Genomic DNA, 18,898 nt, shown 5'->3' with positions numbered 1-18,898 from the left:
ACAAAAAAGGCAGGGGCTAATCTAGGTGTAATAAGTACGTTTTATGTGAGCGTGGTCGATGTTATTTGGGGTGGACAGTGCGGCCAGGCGAGTGTGTGCTGTGGCTTGACTCCTTTTTTGTTCTGAGCCCACTTTATTTTGATCTCAATAGCTTTAGCACAGGTCTGGCAAAACTGTGGCAATCCAGGTGTTGTGAAACTACAAGTCCCATCATGCCCTACCAGCAATCAGATGTCTATCTACTGGCAAAGCATGCTGGGGCTTGTAGTTTCACAACACCTGGGGAGCCACAGGTTGCTATGTGATGCAATACAAGATGGACCCACAAGTCAGATCACACAACACAGTGAAACAGTCAGTTTTTTATTTCAAGAAGAATTTAAAAACCATAAAAGATATACAAACACTTTACACAGGATTAAGGACAATCCGAGGGATTGTTTCCATGATAAGCCCAACTAGTCTCTCAAGGAAAGAGATCTACTTTTCCCCCAGGACAGATCCCTGGACTGAAAGGAGGGAGAAGTATTGTGCCACATATCCAGGTGATGACACACAGGCAACTTTTATTCCACCACAGCGACCACAGCTTTCTTCTTCTCTGGCACGACTGGCACTGTGCCCTCTTTGCTGTGTTTGCGTCGATTTAGTTCCCTGGAAAAGAGATTGTTTATTAGAACGAGGGAAGGCATATGGAACATTGTACGAATCTCAACCTTCAAATACTCAGTTTTAATCTCTTTAAGTCAGTGCTGTGTTCTCCCCACATCAGATTCTGAAATCCACTACTAGAGCTCGCTCAGAAAAGCACAGACGATAGGAAGCCACTCAGTAAATGTTACAAGCACACAAGTCCGAATCTGTACTAAAACCACAGTAGCCAATCAAATGGTTCCTTTTATTGAATAACTTGCTGTAGACATATAAGATAATTGCTGATTGGTTGCTATGGTTTTAGTGCAGACATGAACCTATGAGCAATGTTGGCTGCACTTGCATGGCAGCCTCCACTGAGTGCAGACGACAGCCACTCTGTCATAGGGGGTATATACATGACGGCATCCATTATCAATTCTTCCCCTTCACCAATATTATTCTAATGGTTTCTATGGGTCAACTTGAACATAAAAGCATGTCACAAATCACCAGTACCACCCATAACCTCGGACACACCGCCGATCCATGGTGCACAATACGCGGTAGGAGGTATACATACTTCTTGCGGCGGGCTTCTATCATGATGCGCTGTTCCTTTATCTGGCTGTATATGGGTTTCGGGAGGTGTCTGTGTCGTGCGATTCTCTTGATCTGTGGATGATGTTGGAATTTCTCCTTTAGCTTCTCGCTGTAGTGCAGAGCGGCCCTCTCTCGTGGGGATAACTAAAACAAACAAGCAAATATACAGGCGTTACACAAAGAGCACCGCTACAAGTATAGATAGAGACCACGTATGGAATCGGCCCAGTGGCTACTATTAGTTACTATACTACATACTAAGAACATACCCATTGAGAGAGTAATGCTAGCTTGGGGCCAAGTAATGCCAGCTTGGGGCCAAGTAATGCCAGCTTGGGGCCAAGTAATGCCAGCTTGGGGTTCTTGATAATGCTTCTGTGTCGGAGGTCTTGAACCTGGCATTACTAACGCTTCCAAGTTTGACCTTCAGAAGATGCTTTTTAATAAATGATCTTCTGAAAGTTCAATAACTAATTAGTAGAAGAAACTATTGTGTCCTTGCAATAGGCAGCGAGTTTAAGGTTGTCGGGTGCAAACCGCAATCTGTCTAATTTAAATACAAGTGAATAAGGACCTGATACCTGGTTTATTCTGCTTGTATAATAATGAGAAAAACACTGTACTACACTGTATTAGGGGTGGAAATCACACAACTTTCTCAGTTAGCTTTGTTGTAATCTGTTTGGCTTCTGCTGTATAAGACAACTGAACAATGCGCATTTTAAGTGACTGTTCCACTTTGTTACTCTGAACATACATTAAACTGGGCTTGTCACTGTAAATCAAAGTGGTTTATATATTACATCATGCTGGACACTTACTATGCCTATTTTATTTATTTTCCCTTTCAACGCTCTGATCCCCAGGGCTGTATATTACATACAAGACCACAGCATTCTTCCTAAGCAATCTGGTGCTTAGGAACCAAACCAAGAAGCGTCTAGGAGCGCATTTCTTCCGGATACAGCGACGTCCTGATAGGCTAACGGAGACACCAGTGTGGACAAGAACAAATGTATAACACAGGAACTCAAACCTCAATTCCCTTCCTGCAAATAGTAGCAATATAATTTTGAACACAAACTGTGCTGTGTAAGCAAGGGTGGACAAAATCATAAAAAATTCAGGTGAGGAGTAAAATGTAAGAGCCAAGGAGGTGCATTGGCTACCTGGCTCCTGGCATTCGACAAACCCTGTGTTAGAAGCCGATTGGACAAGCCATGGTTCGTCCAATCAGCTTCTGTCTAACAACCCACTATGAGATAGGTAACTATTCTCCTGAAATGCAGATTCCAGGCACAGGTCACCTGTAGTTCTACCAATTTTGGGGGGGAGGGGGGAAGATGCAACATTAAACATTATGCAATGCCTTTAGTTTTGCTTTAAAAATCATGCATGGTCAATTTTTTTTATCAAGAAGTTGCATAAACATCCTATGGGAGATATTACAACAGAATCCAATCAAGAATACAGTCAGTCTGTTTAGCGAAACAAGTGGTTTCTGACTTGATAGGGGAGAAAATCGCCAATGACCACATTGCTGACGTAGTGGCAACACCTTCTGGCCATGACCACCAAGTGGTCAGATCTATCAGTGCATCTTACGACAGCCGGTGACTCAGCGGCACAGAGGCTGCCATTCACTTAATGAGACGAAGATTCATATTTTATATCTGAACTAGACAAACATTATTGGAGTTCACCGTGGTTCATTATTTATGGGACTTGGGAAAAACCTCACTGAAGACCTGGATGCAAATTGTTTACTCGATTTCACTAAACGTCCACCCTTAAATCAGCGGAGGATCCATGTGAACATGACCATCGTTGGCCCTTCATGTAATGTAATTATTGACATTTCCCTGAGCCAGCCGGAATAGAGCCCACAATTTTTATTTCCCCCATTGTGCAGCAAATTGTCAACAGCATCCAAGTGAGAGAGCTTTTATTCTAATTAAAAGCAATGATTTTCTTTAATTTAATTGAGAATGAGTAAAGTGCTGTTGCTGATTTAGTACAAACTAAACAGTTTTGTAGAGCAAAACCTCTGGGCGGAGAGGCAGCAAATTTAACCGTTTCATCACATCAGCCGAGTGTGTCTGTACTTTGCCTGGAGGGAACGAGAGTAGTTATCTGGGGATCTGCTGTACAGAATAGGCTGATCTACTGTAATATTCAACTCGTAAATATTCTGATCCAATGGGAATTTGTGAATTTGTACAGAAATAGTGGTCCTTCAGACATCCATCATAGATGGATCATCATCTATCACCCTTCATTTGTGTTGCCCCACATGTCCCTGTTTACAAAGACAGACATGTTTTTCGTTTTAACCAAAAAGCTTTAACTCACAATACTTATTTTTCCACAATACAGACTCCTGATGTACCCCAATATAACTGGGTAAATGGAAATAGGTTCCCAGAACAGTTTAATCTTACTAGGGACCTAAAAAGAAAGTATTGGTAGGATTTTTTGGGATGAACAACCTTCAGTTCAAATGGTATTTCCAGTTTTTATATCAAAATTATGGGAGCTCAATCATACATCAAAATCATATCTCATGGCAGTACATAAAACAACCACAAGGGGCATATGAGAGGGTTAACAATCCTAGCGATATATGTCCTAGCTTTCTACCGAGTCCTTAACCACTTCATGACCAAGGAATTTTGTCGCTTCCAATTGTCATGGTCGTGAATTTGCTTTAATGAGACTGTATATATTAGTTTATCCCTGAAAACTTAAGATCCAGGAAACTTTACAATTTAAAGATGAAGTCCGGTTAGGATTTTTTTTTAAAGGGATTTAAATGTGCAAAAACCACCCAAAGGGTATATTTTGCAATTTAAACCCTTACCTTATCTGTATCAATATCTTAATTCTCCTACTGAGTCCTTGGATTACAGTCATTGCACTATGCCGATCATTGGGTAACAACTGAGCAAATCATCATCAGCTATTTATATAGCACTCACATCAGTCCCTGCCTCATTGGAGCTTACAGTCCGAATTCCCTAACATACACACACACACAGACTGAGAGGCTAAGGTCAATTTAATAGCTGCCAATTACCTACTATTATGTTTTTGGAGTGTGGGAGGAAACCTGAGCACCCAGAGGTAACCCACGCAAACACGGTGGGGAACATACAAACTCCACACAGATAAGGCCATGGTGGGGAATTGAACTCATGACCCCAGTGCTGTGAGGCAAAAGTGCTAACCACTGAGCCACCAATCAAATGACTCTTATGCTCAGTTTAAGGTTGTACTAAACCATTGCAGATTGCTGGAGTTTTTCTTTACAGGTAAAACATTTATTTATTAGTGGTTAGCAGTTCTGCCTCACAGCACTGGGGTCATGAGCTCAATTCCCGACCATGGCCTTATCTGTGTGGAGTTTGTATGTTCTCCCCGTGTGCTCTAGTTTCCTCCCACACTCCAAAAACATACTAGTAGGTTAAATGGCTGCTATTAAAATTGAACCTAGTCTCTCTCAGTCTGTCTGTGTGTGTATGTTAGGGAATTTAGACTGTAAGCCCCAATGGGGCAGGGACTGATGTGAGTGAGTTCTCTGTACAGCGCTGCGGAATCAGTGGCGCTATATAAATAAATGGTGATGATGATAACTATTTTAAATATTCTCTTTAGCAATAAGACAGGGAATTATGAATATAAGACATTAACCATGTAACCTAGACCATTACCCAAAAACCACAATTATGAAAATGACGTCAGAAGAAAATCAAAAGAAAGGAAAAGGACTACACTGCCCCTACAAATAGCCTATCACGTGCTTAGTTGATCTATTTAGTAAACACAGTCCTATATGGGAGTACTATTGTCTTATAGAAGAAGCAGCAACACAAACATGTAAACTTTAATAAAAGGCCACTATAGCGTTAAACACCCTGACTGGTGGAGCCTGTGATTTTAAGAGAATCTAAAGAGGTCACTGACAACACTACAGCTGTATTCTCCTCTGAACTGTAAGTGAAGACAGTAAACCCCCTCCAGGACCCCTGTGGATGCCCTCTGTAATTAAATGGCTACAAAGTAACACGTTCTTGGCTATTTGCATTGGATGCATGCTAGGAGGAAAACAAATTAGGATTCCATTAATTGTGTTTTCTGGTAAAGTGTTGAGCAATGACCTGAACACTGTAAGAAGTAAACAAACAAAGTACTATTTACGGGAGACTTGAAGTCACCTGCAGTGGTGCAAAGCTGGATAGCGCCCCCGTGTGGTTAAGAAACTGATCACTTATAACATTCTTAAAAGTAATTTGCACAAAATAAAAAACTTTATTACATAAACCACTAAACTATTCATGGTTTTGGTGTTCTATTGTGGTTTGCCTACATGTCTATAGCTACCCTAATGGGCTAGAGAAAGTAACTGCAGAAAGGGGATTTATACACAGGCATGGTGTCTAGTCACTAGACAGGGTTTCCCAAACACAGTCCTCAGGGCTCCCTAACAGTGCAGGTTTTCCGGATCACATGTGACATAATTAGGACCACCTGTGGATCTGTTACAATGTGTCAGTCAGTAATGAATACACCTGTGCTCCAGCAAGGAGATATGGAAAACCTGCACTGCTGGGGAACCCTGAGGACTGGGTTTGGGACTAGACTCTAGTGGATGAAATGAGGTCACAATAGGACACAGAGACCGGCCTGAAAATCTCATAGTCTGATAAAAATGCCATTTTAAACTACAACTCAACTTTGTGCTTGTGAACTTCTCATGCTTAACGCAAATGAAAACTACTTATAGTTTTCTTCATCCGTTTCCACTTTTCTTACTGTTCAACCTCAGAACTAAATCCAATAACAAGGCAGTGTAGCCCCTCTACTTCCCCCATGTATAATCCCCCATAGTGGGGTAATTGTCAGCCTCAGACCAGACAAAGGGCTTCATTTAACGTTGGCTATAATCCCATCGGAAGGCTGCAAGCTTGCACCTGGATGTTGTGATATAAGGGGTGCGAATACTGGCCAGCTTAATCCTTACACTGCAATTCAGAGTTGAGCTAGGACACGCCCCCTTCCAACTCTAAACCTGTCCGCGCATATCAAAGTGCCCTCCCCCTCCCTGGAGCGCAACGCTGTTTTGCTTAGAAGCAATACTGCATCTTCTAGCTGGATTTCCCCAATTCTAAATGTTAAAGCCAGCAACACTGCTCCATCACCGACCATACATTGCTGGATATGCGGTCATAGCAGGACTAGCTTCCCGGACACCCATCTTTAAACAACAAAATATCCAGCAATTCTTGTATCCAGTTAATCTGAACAAAGACTAGGAAATTGTGGTTAAAGTGAAGCCATTTTTTTTTTTTTTTTTTTTAAGAAAAAGGTCCCAAAAGCTATTTTTCACACTCAATTGTAGCAACATCGGTTTTTAATCACACCCCATCATATGTTTATTGCTATTTAAGTGTATGGAGAACCTTTGTGTTTGTCTTTGACAAACCACCAGGAAGAACAGACACATTTCTTCTCCTGATCGGCAATAGTCCTATGATTTGTAGGCAGTACGGAAGTGGGAACTTAGCATATGAAAAGACCATTCTGTAATCACCTTGGTAGCCACCTAGGTACTGCGGACTCACGTCAGGATGGGATGACTCATATAGTGGTGTGAATCACATTCCTATGACACTACAATCTGGCCATGGCTGCAGTGCAGGGACTCTGCGGCTGCAATTAATGTATTGCTTTCTTGGACATCGCCAGTGATCTTACCAGGCCAAGTTTCTCAGAAGCGTTGGCTTTCCATATACGGATGTTCATTTCGTCTGATCCGCACAGAATGTACTTGCTGTCAGCCGACCACCTGATACAGGTTACGTGCTGCATCCTCTTTGTGTGATACACTTCCCTGTGATCAAAAAAAGAGGTTAGAGTCCAGTTACTTGGAAACTATAGGGGGGAGACGATGCACACGGTATTGGATGGAACAAAGCTTCCCCTTTAAAATGTGCATTTTGCTTATTATGTTTAATAGACAGCAACCTTAGTCAGTAAACACAGTGGATGCAGCTGTTCTGTGAACTGAACCGCGATTCATGCGAATGCATCTTATTCATTAACTAGGAATCGGTGCTCTTATGTCCTTTTTCTAATGAGTCTGTGGAGACACCCACCTGCTGTGCCCACGTTGAACTGGGAAGATTCTAATGGATTTATCAAAGCTGGCAGACACGAATTCCTTCCCGGTGGGGGAGTAATCGACATCCAGCACGGCCGATACGTGGTCCTTGTGCACCATTACTGGGGCATCAACTTTGCGCATGTCATACGTGTACAACCTGCAGAGAGATAGGTTACAGTGAGCATGTACCTTTTGTAGACTGTTGATAAATCAAAAGAATGTACCATAATGATATAAAACAAGAGAAAAAACAAGAAACAAGCAAATAGCCAACAAGTTAAGCTTTCTATAAAGACTTCGGGGTAGATTTATCAAACCTTCTATAAAGGAAAAGTGGATGTGTTGCCCATAACAACCAGATTCTAGCTATCATTTATCTAGCGCATTCCATAAAATAATAGCTAGGATCCAATTGGTAGCTGTGGGCAACAACTTTACTTTTCTGTTTTAGAAGGCCTGATAAATCTACTCCTTCATTATGGGCCACCATCAACAGATCTTTCTACGTATGAGCAGGCCTGGCTACCAGGAAGGAGACTACATGCATTTTCAGTGATTTCCGGTCAACGCATTTCGGTGCTTTTGTACTGTACAAAACAGTGTCAACTTCTATATGTCACATGATCAAGAACCAAGCAAAATCGAGTCCAGGTCCCAGGGCTGAATCCACCACAGTCAGAAGATGCAGTAAACTGAAGAACAGTTTATTGCAGTTATGAGGAACAACACTTCATGAGATAAATTTAGGGCTGAGTATAGGTGTACCAAACCCCACATAGGCGGACAAAGGTATGACAGGGGAGCAGCTACTGTACAGCCGGTTGAGGTAGATCCTTAGACTGGCTCCTCCGCAGGGCAATGAGATTTCTGCACTATTCTAGGACTGTATTTATAAGCCCTTTTACCACGCGTTTCGCCAAGTAAAAAATAAATATATATATAATCTGTTAGCAGAATCACATACAAAAAGATCCTGTGTTTACCCCTGCAACTCTATAATTACGTCACGACACTCTGTCCACGCAGACTATTCATACTTACTGGTAGTTTTCATTAGCTGCTGTAAATATGAATGCTTCCATTGGGTTCCAGCAGATAGCATTTGTTCTCATTTCTAGAATAATCTGTCACAAGAGAGAAAGTTCATTGATTAATAACACCTACAAGCAGCCGACGTGTGCTGTTGTGTATAACGTTTTTATTCAACACTGAACCAAGGTCAATGGTTTGTACAAGCAAATCATGACAACACAATTACAGATAGAAGCAAGGTTAATAAAATGGCAAAAGCTCAGTTATCTCTGCTCCCCAATCCTCTGGGTGCCACGAGAGGATTGTAATGAGCAGGGGGGTCCTCTCTCCTGGTTTGGGAAAGACTTTTTTTCTCCAACTGCTGCAGTGCGGTGAAGAACCACGACAACGCAGCAGTAGCCTGAGAAAGGCCTCCTCAGTGGAGGAAAGGTCTGCTGCTCGGACTATTAAGCTGGGGACACATTGATGCAATTATCGTGCAGATCGCACAATAAACGACTGTGAGCATTAGTGTGTACACTCCCACAATCATGTTGCATCATACCAAAGCACATTGTATTGTTCGATTTGGTGTTAAACTTCCTAAAAATCACAATCAACGATGAAACGATGTCGGGCAAATGTATAAGTGTGTACGCACTCACACCCAGTAGTGTAGGCAGATCTCTATAGAGTGCGCAGTCACAATCTTTTCAGCAGATGGTTATGACAGATGAGGAGCACAGATCTGAAGGTAAATCACGTAGGTGTGTACACATGAATCTGCATGCTCATCAGGACTTTCAGTAATTGGTGAAATTGTTATCACACCAGCAGTAAGATTGCATTAGTGTATACTCAGCTTTAGCGAGATAATGAGACTCTGTAGATCTAAGGATCGCACGTAAGGAATCTTTCTTTATTTTACTGACATTGACCAACTCCACCCAAACAACATCAAGCTTTGTTTGTGAATTTGGTTATTCTAACTAACTTGCTAAAAACAATATACTGTATAAGTATAAATATACTGCTCTCCAAAGTTTTAAAAAGGTACACAATATATAAGTATATTGACAGTTCGATAACCTATGCAAATAGAACCCAATAGTGAGATAGGACAATCTCTGTGCGGAGGGGACCTGAGGATATTGGTACTACTGCTTTTGTAAGTACTACACTAACCAAAGTTTTTTTCATTACAATGTAACTCGTATTCTTCTATGACATCTCTCTCTGTGGACTTTGCTTTGGCTCTTTCAAGCTGTCGTTATTTATGAATGTTTTGCACACAAAAATAAAATGAGTTCTCTTAACATTGGATTTAATTAAACAGATAAGTCTTCCTATGGATTACACACAGTGCTTGCAGTATTCAGTAGAAGGCAGCCTGTCAATTCAATGTAAACCGGTGACATCACTAAGGATAAGGCGTGGCCTCTTACCACGGTAATCTCATTGGTTGCTAGCGATTTCATTGGCAGCACTGACATAAACATAGCTTCAGCTCACAAATGGGGACAGTGTGGGGACGTACTCAGGGGTCCTGCTTCTACAACACAGCGCCTCTCATGAAGGGATAAGGATTGTCCTTTACTCGCCACCCTAACAAGGCCCCGAGAACGGTCTACTCGCCTTTTTTAATGGTGTTGGTTTCCGCATGTCATAGAGGACAATACTTCTGTCAGCAGCACAGCTTCCCAATATGTGGGTCTGAAAAACAGAACTTACATTTTATAACAATCAACCATTCACCTGGCAAGATTTGTTCATCTGCAATATGTTAGTAACCCTGCTTTTAGATCATATTTCACATACTTACAAAAACAAAAAATCAATAATAGATTTAGCAATGTTTGTGGAATAAAAATTCCGAACGGATTAATTTTGATATTAATTTCATAGGATTGAGCGGATTTGGATATATGTATTATTTTTTAAAATAATAAGATTATGGTTTAATAACCCTGTAACTATACAAGAGTATAAATGTATATGATGGGTATATGAGCGGTTAATTAGGGATAATTAAAGCTCTCCTCCTGATTGGTTGAGATCAGTTTAAATGCCTCTTTCCAGGCCACTTGGATACCACTGACGAAGCCATCTTGCATGGAGAAACGCGTCAGGTATTTGTTTTAATCATTGGTAAAAACACTTTGCTACATCTAGCCAAATACTATACAGAAACAATCAGCATATGTGCTTGTGTAAGCAGAGATGGGAATAATTTCTAATAAGTTTGGCGGTTGTGCTTTTCCATCCACCAGCTACACTGTGTCAGTCAGTAATGAATACACCTGTGCTCCAGCAAGGAGATATGGAAAACACGTACTGCTAGGGGGTCCGGAGGACTGGAGTTGAGAAACACTGATCTAGTAGTACACCCTGCTCGGGCGCAAGCTGTTTAGCGAGAAGATCTCCTCTATTCTATGGTATTACTATTCCTTCCAGCGTTTCTGCCGTTGCGTCCTCTGGTCCTGCTAGGCTGGGATTTGCTTTACATTATTTTATTTGGAATTATTTTGTTTATACATAAGATACAACGGATTGGAACGATTGTCATCAAATTAGATTAATCCTTGATGGCTATGTCATGAAAACAAATGCTTTCCATGTTCTATACTCTACCTATCGTAGCAGCATTGTATATATACCTATTTTCTACCAATTAATGTAGAAGTAAAGGTTGCAATCATATGATTGCAAGCGACATTGTATGTTATTTTAAATAAAATATTCGTTTTAAACAATCTTCTCTCGCTATATATACGTTTTGGGGTATGGTTTGGTACATTTATTTTATTCCTATACTAACCCTGGTGCAGCAATAGAATTTACATATTGTTCATATCATATAAACATTTAAATACAGCTTTGGGTCTCAGAAGCTTTCTGTATAAACGTTATTTACCTAATGTGTTCATCTAAACCAGCTTTTTATTTAGCTTAAGGCAGGTCTGGAAAACAGAAATGACTAAAGTATAGAAAAGTGCAAGTAATCCCACTAAAAGATTGTAAACTTTATAGCAAGTTATGTAGCTGCATAATATACCCAAAAGGATATATGAGTGTTAAGGATAAATCACAGAAGTGTTACCTCTATGGGGTTAAATCGGACGCTGGAGATGCTGTCAACTCCCCACGTATAGGATCGCATGGGGCTGGATCGTTGTTCGTCCCAGATATCCACCTGTTGTCCACATGTAGCAAACACAGCATTCTTCAAGTGGTGATCCAGCCCGGTGTATACAGTCTGCAGACAGATATAAGAGGGGAGAACTGCGAGACGTGCTTGTGTGTGGATAGAGAGGGCATTCAAAGGACCACAGAAGAGTACGCACAACAGTTATCCGAAATACAGGTATATCACACAAATCTGAATGGGCTTTACCCCATCCATGACTAAACTTGGGGTGGGAGCGGGTTGGCACTGAGATTTCACATGTAATTATTACACAGCAGGACTAAAGGTAAATAATCAACTAGCTTCTCTTCCTATAGATACCATTATACATTACCACCGGATGGATGAATATATACCTATAGACTTAAACATTTGATTAGACCTTGATTAGTTTTAATCGCTCTTTTGCCATCACTAATAAAAACATTCAGGTTTGTGTCTATTTAATCTAAGGGTGGATTCAATGCACTATTTCCGTTAATACAGTAATTTTAACGCGGATAAGGGCTATACAGCTAATAATTATTATTTATTCACATCAGTGCCTGCACCACTGGAGCTTACAATCTACGTTCTGTACCACACAAACACAATCACACACTAGGGTCTATTTTTGGCAGCAGCCATTTAACATGCCAGTATGTTTTAGGACACTGGGAGGAAACCCACGCGAACACGGGGAGAACATACAAACTCCACACAGGCAGTGCCCTTTCCCCAGCACTGTGAGCCAGCAATGCTAACCTCTAGACCACCGTAATATTATAACATGCATTTATAGGTCATGCAATAAAGATTTTTAAATAGTCTGTAAGTGGTTGAACATCTTTGGATAAAAAGGAATGGTTATATAATAAACTATATACCTTGCCCAGTATTGTATGGATAGGCTCTTCTTTCTCTCCATATCCCGGGTTTTCCATCTTCCACTGTTTCACCGTCTTATCATCACCAACCTAAAACACAAATGAAAACAACTAAAGGAATGAAGATTTATTTGCTGAGTATATATGATAGTGGTTTGTGTTCGCATGCATATAATTTGGGGGGGGGGGGGGGTGCAAAGGGATGGACGGATTGTTTACGAGCTTTAGGGAGAAATTCAATTGCTGGCGATGTGACATGCGGACAGTGCGATGTCGTGAACTTAGAGAACTTACATTTATTTAGAAGGGTTAGCCCATCATATAATTGTGGGGAATAAGGCCTAAATCATAACTGCAGTGTAAATACGATATATTAATTGAATCCATGGATAAGTTGAGCTACTAAAGTGTAAAATGTGAAGTCAGAAAGTCTGTTGTATGTGTATTTGATGGCTCTGCACATCTCAGTGTTAGAAGATAGCAGTGTCACCTGTGACAGCTTCAAAGAGCCCCAGCTGTGAGCTATATCCTGACACAAGTTGGTTTTTGGACACCGCAATAGACTTTTAGGAACTGCTCACCATGGTGTCTGGCTCAAAGAGGCCATTTGTTGACTTGGCTATAGTTTTATATAGACAAAAGAAGTCCATTTTAAAATAGGGCACTTAAAATCAATAAAAGTAGTGATCAACCACATATTCCTCAATAGCATGATGAAGGGCAGCTCATATGCCAAATGAAGCATTTTACCACACAGTGAAGTTAAGGAAATGAGGGTAAGCTCTACTAAGACACTGTATCGAGGCCTGTTTGGTATCAAAAGATGGACAAATTCATAGGGGATTTATTAATAATAAAATTGGGTCTGTGTGACGCTCCACAGAAAAGTTAGGTCACATAGTAGAATTGGGTAGTAAATCAGACAACATGCAAATGGTGATTGAAAAAAGTATCACAGACCACAACCCTTGGGAGGTGGGAAAGACGTAAAGGTGTCTTTAAAAAAGCTGAGACCAGTTACAACAAATTGTCAGTCTTTTGGGAAAATCAATCGACAATGATAAGCTTTCCAACTTCCTAGCCAATTTCCCATGACACAGATTATACAACTCATGCAAGTTATACTCTGAATGTAACCCCTTTTTATTTTAAACTGTTTTGCTTGTGTAGGTTATGTCAATTGTTTATTAATTATTTTTTTTATATCTGAATGCCCTGTACTTTTGTACAGTAAATCTATAAATTTAGTGTGTGAGAGCGCTGTGTGGGGGGCGATTCAGTAGGTCTATAACCTGTGTGATAGGTAGAGAGAGACTTGAGTGCTGGAACTGTGTGTAACCTCATACAGCGACCACCCAAAGTCACGGCAGCTGTGAGCATGTTCGTGAAATGCACGTTGCCGGCAATTATAATAGAAGCCTCTGCTCATTTTTCCCTCACACCCCAAAATGACCGGAGATCTCTGTCAAATCTCCACCGCAAAGCGTCTCACTGATTTTCTGGAGATACTCCGCGCCTAATTGAATTTCCCCCTCAGACTCAAATTCCTTCATCTATGCTTAATGGGTCACTCCACTCAAAAATCATGAATGGTTTTGCCCAATTAAAATCGTTATACTGGATACCACAACTTATTGGCATAACTTTCGACACTTGACACGTGACTCCTACCAAAATCAGAGTTTGAAGGCTCAGACACAACAGCTGTCTTGTCAGCCATGTTGTTAACATCTGACGCTCTATTTGTAACTATGTAAATGGTTATTGCAGACCACAATATAATGCTATGCTTAATACGGAGACTGAACCTGTAAATGGAATCTCAAAGCATCAGATTGCAAAGAAATGGCCTCACAACATTTATACACGGACGAGCTGGAATTTCGTAAAAGAACTTGTACAATGGGCCTGGTTGTCAGACGAGTTGGAAAACTGCAGATAAACTAATCATCTGTACTGGTTTGTTGTATGAGGAAATCGTCAAGTGTACATACCGTAAAAAAGGAGCTTCCGCAGAAGCGAACACACAGCGCCCGGACAAATCCTTCATGTGCTTGTATTGTTCGGGTACACTTCCGTGTCACCAGATTCCAAATCTTCACCTGAGAAAAAAAAAGTATATCCAAATACAGGTTATTGTATGCCCAACGGAATTAAAACAACGCTGTTGTCTTTACAACATGAAATACGTGCCGGTCTGAATGGGTTACAGTGGCAGAGGTCACCAATTTAACTAAAAAAAACAAAAACAGAAAAACAAATTAAAAAAAAAAAAACTCTTAATAAAGCTCAAATATTTTTGTAACAAATTGCTAAAACTCTTCAGTAGTTTATGTACTATTTAATTATAGGTTATTTCATGGTCAGGAATCAACTTTAAAAGGCACTCTGAGCTACAAATAATTATTCCCCGAAAGAGATCTTCCTCCTTTACGTAAATTTATTGCCCAGTACATTCCCTCCAACAACACTTACTGAAAAGATTGTGTGATCCTTCTGGCTAGCGTCTGTGTTTTTCAGACATGCATTTATATCATCAAACTCAAGCATAGTTGTTTCTTTATATTGCTATTTTGTTTGCATTGTGTTGTACCTCAAGGCAACGAAAGTAACAACCCTGGCTGTTGATATAAAGACATGGCTCAAAAAAAAAAGCACAGAGGGAAGCTAGAAAGGAATAGCAATGTATTTAGTAAAGCTGCATTTGGACTTGTGCAAGTCAATGCATACAAGTCATCTGGAAGTGTAATTCCCTTTAGCTGTGTCTAGTACAGGAAGATGCATACATTAGACATAGTTTATGCTATTACTACAATATGCAAATATCTTTGAAAAAGACCTCATTTAAAGGTTGAAACGTGTTGCGTGTGAATGGCTTGTGAACTCTGGTGTGCCTATGGGAATCCCACTAGCAAGATCTATCACCTGAAGGATGCAGCATTGTGAGCTTCCTAGGATTTGCAACGATATGTATCACGCTTAACATCTGTGTAATCTGGTAGGAATCCATCTATTCTCATTTTGCCCAAGAAGTCCTTATATATTTTTTATTGCTTTTACAAAAAGTTTTAATTAAAGGCATTCAATTTAAACGGCATCACACTAGATATTGCTTTGTTATTTTTCATGTTTTCCACATACATACCAATATGGATGTGTCAGCTCATCATAACAAGTAGCAGAAGATATCACAGTATTGGAAAGAATATATTCACAATTATATACAATGCACATATTGATTTTCTTTTTAGTAAGATCACTCCCTAAAGCTGGGTACACACTACAGAAATTTCAACCAACTTTTTATGCCAAGTGATTTTACATGCGATCGATGTTCCGATCGCTCGGTCCATGGACTGCATACACACTAGCCTTGTTAAGGACGATAAAGGGAAGAGCGGACGTCCCTTTAGCGACTTTTTACAGCCATGTTGTCGTGAGCAATGACTGTAATTTCGTACGCACTGTTGTGGATCGGTCGGAAGTTTATACACACTACACAACGGAACGAGATTGGAAAATATTGAACGGTACGACCAACCAAATGAGGCGACAATCGTCCATTTGGGCAGACTTTCGACCGTCGTGTCACTGCACACACTGACCCGACTTTTGAACGAGCGGTCCTATGTCGGTTGATTTAGCCGATTATTGGATGAAAACTGTGTAGTGTGTACCCAGCTTAAGACGATATCACCACAAACTGACTTTCATGAGACAATCTACTATCAATATACACATGTTCATATAAAACAGTGTTTCTCAACTCCAGTCCTCAGGACCCCTAACAGTGCATGTTTTCCATATCTCCTTGCTTAAGCACAGGTGTATTCATTACTGACTGACACATTCTAACAGATCCACAGGTGGTATAATTATTTCCCTTGTCACCTGGAAAACCTGCACTTTGAGGGGTCCTGAGGACTGGAGTTGAGAAACACTGATATAAAACCATATATTTGTGTTCATATGTAAGCAGCTATGTTTGTATTTTTGTTTTTTTTATATAGTTTACTGCACTGGAAATGAAAATATTATTCGGTAATTCAACACGTCTTACTGAATGAGGGAATGAGATTTTCACCTATTATATAAGTATTTTTCTCACTTATTATAACATTATATATGTATTTAACACTATTAGCGCTTGAACATTTTATTCACTCAAATTTCTGGTTAATCAATTTGGGAGTTGTCGATCCTTGTTTTAGTTTAGTGTAGCTGCTTATAGAAGGAGCGCAGGTTGGAATTCAGTCATCGCTACATTAATACCTGATTATTCTGCCACCAAGTTAATGTAGTGGATGGTCTTAAAGTGGAAGTACATTGGATGTGGATGTGATATTGTTTCTGAATCCACTATATGCATTTGTCAAAGTAGCTGCAAAAATGGAATTATAATAAATCCCCATGAGACCCTTACCTCTCCATCACAAGCTCCCGACAACACTGTGGATAAGCTCCTGGGGTGTTTAGCCATACAGTTGATTCCATCTCTATGGCCCTCCAAGGCAGCAACGAAAGGCTTGGCGAACACACGCTCCAGTTTGGTGGCATTTAGTGCTCTGACGTACTCACGAGGAACTTCAAACGGGTGGAGGGAGGGGTCATAGTTTCGAGGAACTAAAATGGTAAACATTTACTGTAGTATGAACATTGTGGGTTATGGAATAAAAACCTTACCATCACGTAACCATATACTGCTTATACTAATGTATTCAGGAAAAACGCTAAAGTAATACAGAACAAGTGATATTGATAGTCACTGTGACTAAATTAGGAAAATCTCTTCCCCAGCTCTCTGTCCCTTGGCCCCCCCCCCCCCCCACTGGTCCGCTCCCTGTCCCCGGGAACCCCCCCTCCCACCCACACTCCTCCGCTCCCTGACCACAGAAACCCCCCTCCCCCCACTCCTCCACTCCCTGTCCCCAGGAACCCCCACACTCCTCCGCTCTCTGTCCCCAGGAACCTCCCACACACACACTCCTCCGCTCCCTGACCCCATGAACCCCCCACACTCCGCCGCTCCCTGTCCCCAGGACCCTCCCCACACTCTGCCGCTCCCTGTCCCCAGGACCCTCCCCACACTCTGCCGCTCCCTGTCCCCAGGACCCTCCCCACACTCTGCCGCTCCCTGTCCCCAGGACCCTCCCCACACTCTGCCGCTCCCTGTCCCCAGGACCCTCCCCACACTCTGACGCTCCCTGTCCCCAGGAACCCCCCACACTCCTCCGCTCCCTGACCCCAGGAACCCCCCACACTCCTCCGCTCCCTGACCCCAGGAACCCCCCCACACTCCTCCGCTCCCTGTCCCCAGGAACCCCCCCCCACATTCCTCAGGAACCCCCCCCCCACATTCCTCCGCTCCCTGTCCCCAGGAACCCCCCCCCACACTCCTCCGCTCCCTGTCCCCAGGAACCCCCCCCCACACTCCTCCGCTCCCTGTCCCCAGAAACCCCCCACACTCCTCCGCTCCCTGTCGCCAGAAACCCCCCACACTCCTCCGCTCCCTGTCGCCAGAAACCCCCCACACTCCTCCGCTCCCTGTCCCCAGAAACCCCCCACACTCCTCCGCTCCCTGTCCCCAGAAACCCCCCACACTCCTCCGCTCCCTGTCCCCAGGAACCCCCCACACTCCTCCGCTCCCTGTCCCCAGGAACCCCCCACACTCCTCCGCTCCCTGACCCCAGGAACCCCCCCACACTCCTCCGCTCCCTGTCCCCAGGAACCCCCCCCACATTCCTCCGCTCCCTGTCCCCAGGAACCCCCCCACACTCCTCCTGATCTCTGTCCCCAGGAACCCCCACACTCCTCCGCTCTCTGTCCCCAGGAACCCCCCACACTCCTCCGCTCCCTGTCCCCAGGAACCCCCCCCACATTCCTCCGCTCCCTGTCCCCAGGAACCCCCCCACACTCCTCCTGATCTCTGTCCCCAGGAACCCCCCACACTCCTCCGCTCTCTGTCCCCAGGAACCCCCCACACTCCTCCGCTCTCTGTCCCCAGAAACCCCCCACACTCCTCCTGATCTCCCTCTTACAACACACACAATCCATGTCATGCACTCACCTCTTTGGAGATCCTTTTTGGTCTCCCGCACATAATCATCGGGATTCCTGCACAAAACCTTGACTTTCATGGTAATAACACCGGGCTCCGCTCTGCTCCTTACACGCACCACATGGGCCGGAACTGAACGAACAGGGAGCACGTAAACTGCGCCAGAGACTGCACAGCGGCCATCTTTACTCCGGGTTGCCCATACATGCCTTACTTACAGTACGTACAGCTGGTGTTATAGCTACTGCTGACCGCTAGGGGAATACACATTAAGCCGTCATGGCCAGTTATGTAAGAACTTCTTCCATGGGGACAGGATTACGTTCCCTACAGGTATCCGCAGCCGCCATCGTTAGTAAGGGCGACATGTGACCTCC

The 18,898-nt window shown here is 42.5% G+C and overlaps 1 protein-coding gene across 1 annotated transcript; it reads right to left on the bottom strand.

The window, feature by feature from the left end:
- Window positions 1-350: 350 nt before the first annotated feature.
- DCAF13 (DDB1 and CUL4 associated factor 13) lies at window positions 351-18,700 on the bottom strand. The gene is made up of 11 exons (XM_075213918.1): window positions 18,531-18,700; window positions 16,887-17,086; window positions 14,458-14,565; window positions 12,464-12,553; window positions 11,511-11,666; window positions 10,046-10,123; window positions 8,441-8,523; window positions 7,392-7,556; window positions 6,991-7,126; window positions 1,217-1,380; window positions 351-654 (listed from the first exon to the last, which is right to left on the bottom strand). The coding sequence occupies exons 1-11, from the start codon at window positions 18,598-18,600 to the stop codon at window positions 567-569; spliced, it is 1,338 nt and encodes a 445-aa protein (XP_075070019.1). The 5' UTR covers window positions 18,601-18,700; the 3' UTR covers window positions 351-566.
- Window positions 18,701-18,898: the final 198 nt, after the last annotated feature.

The sequence above is a fragment of the Mixophyes fleayi genome, chromosome 5 (assembly GCF_038048845.1).
Source record: "Mixophyes fleayi isolate aMixFle1 chromosome 5, aMixFle1.hap1, whole genome shotgun sequence".
Lineage (NCBI taxonomy): Eukaryota > Metazoa > Chordata > Amphibia > Anura > Limnodynastidae > Mixophyes > Mixophyes fleayi.
Note: the sequence above shows the minus strand (reverse complement) of the source record. Positions and strands in the feature narration are given on the sequence as shown.

What these genes read in the sequence shown, in the direction of transcription:
- DCAF13 (XM_075213918.1), bottom strand. Translation starts at nt 18,600, where the DNA reads ATGAAAGTCAAGGTTTTGTGCAGGAATCCCGATGATTATGTGCGGGAG. An exon ending in TCCATACAATACTGGGCAAG is followed by an intron (nt 11,667 to 12,463) that starts GTATATAGTTTA and finishes ATCTGTCTGCAG; the next exon opens with ACTGTATACACCGGGCTGGA. An exon ending in ATAGAAGCCCGCCGCAAGAA is followed by an intron (nt 655 to 1,216) that starts GTATGTATACCT and finishes TCTCTTTTCCAG; the next exon opens with GGAACTAAATCGACGCAAAC.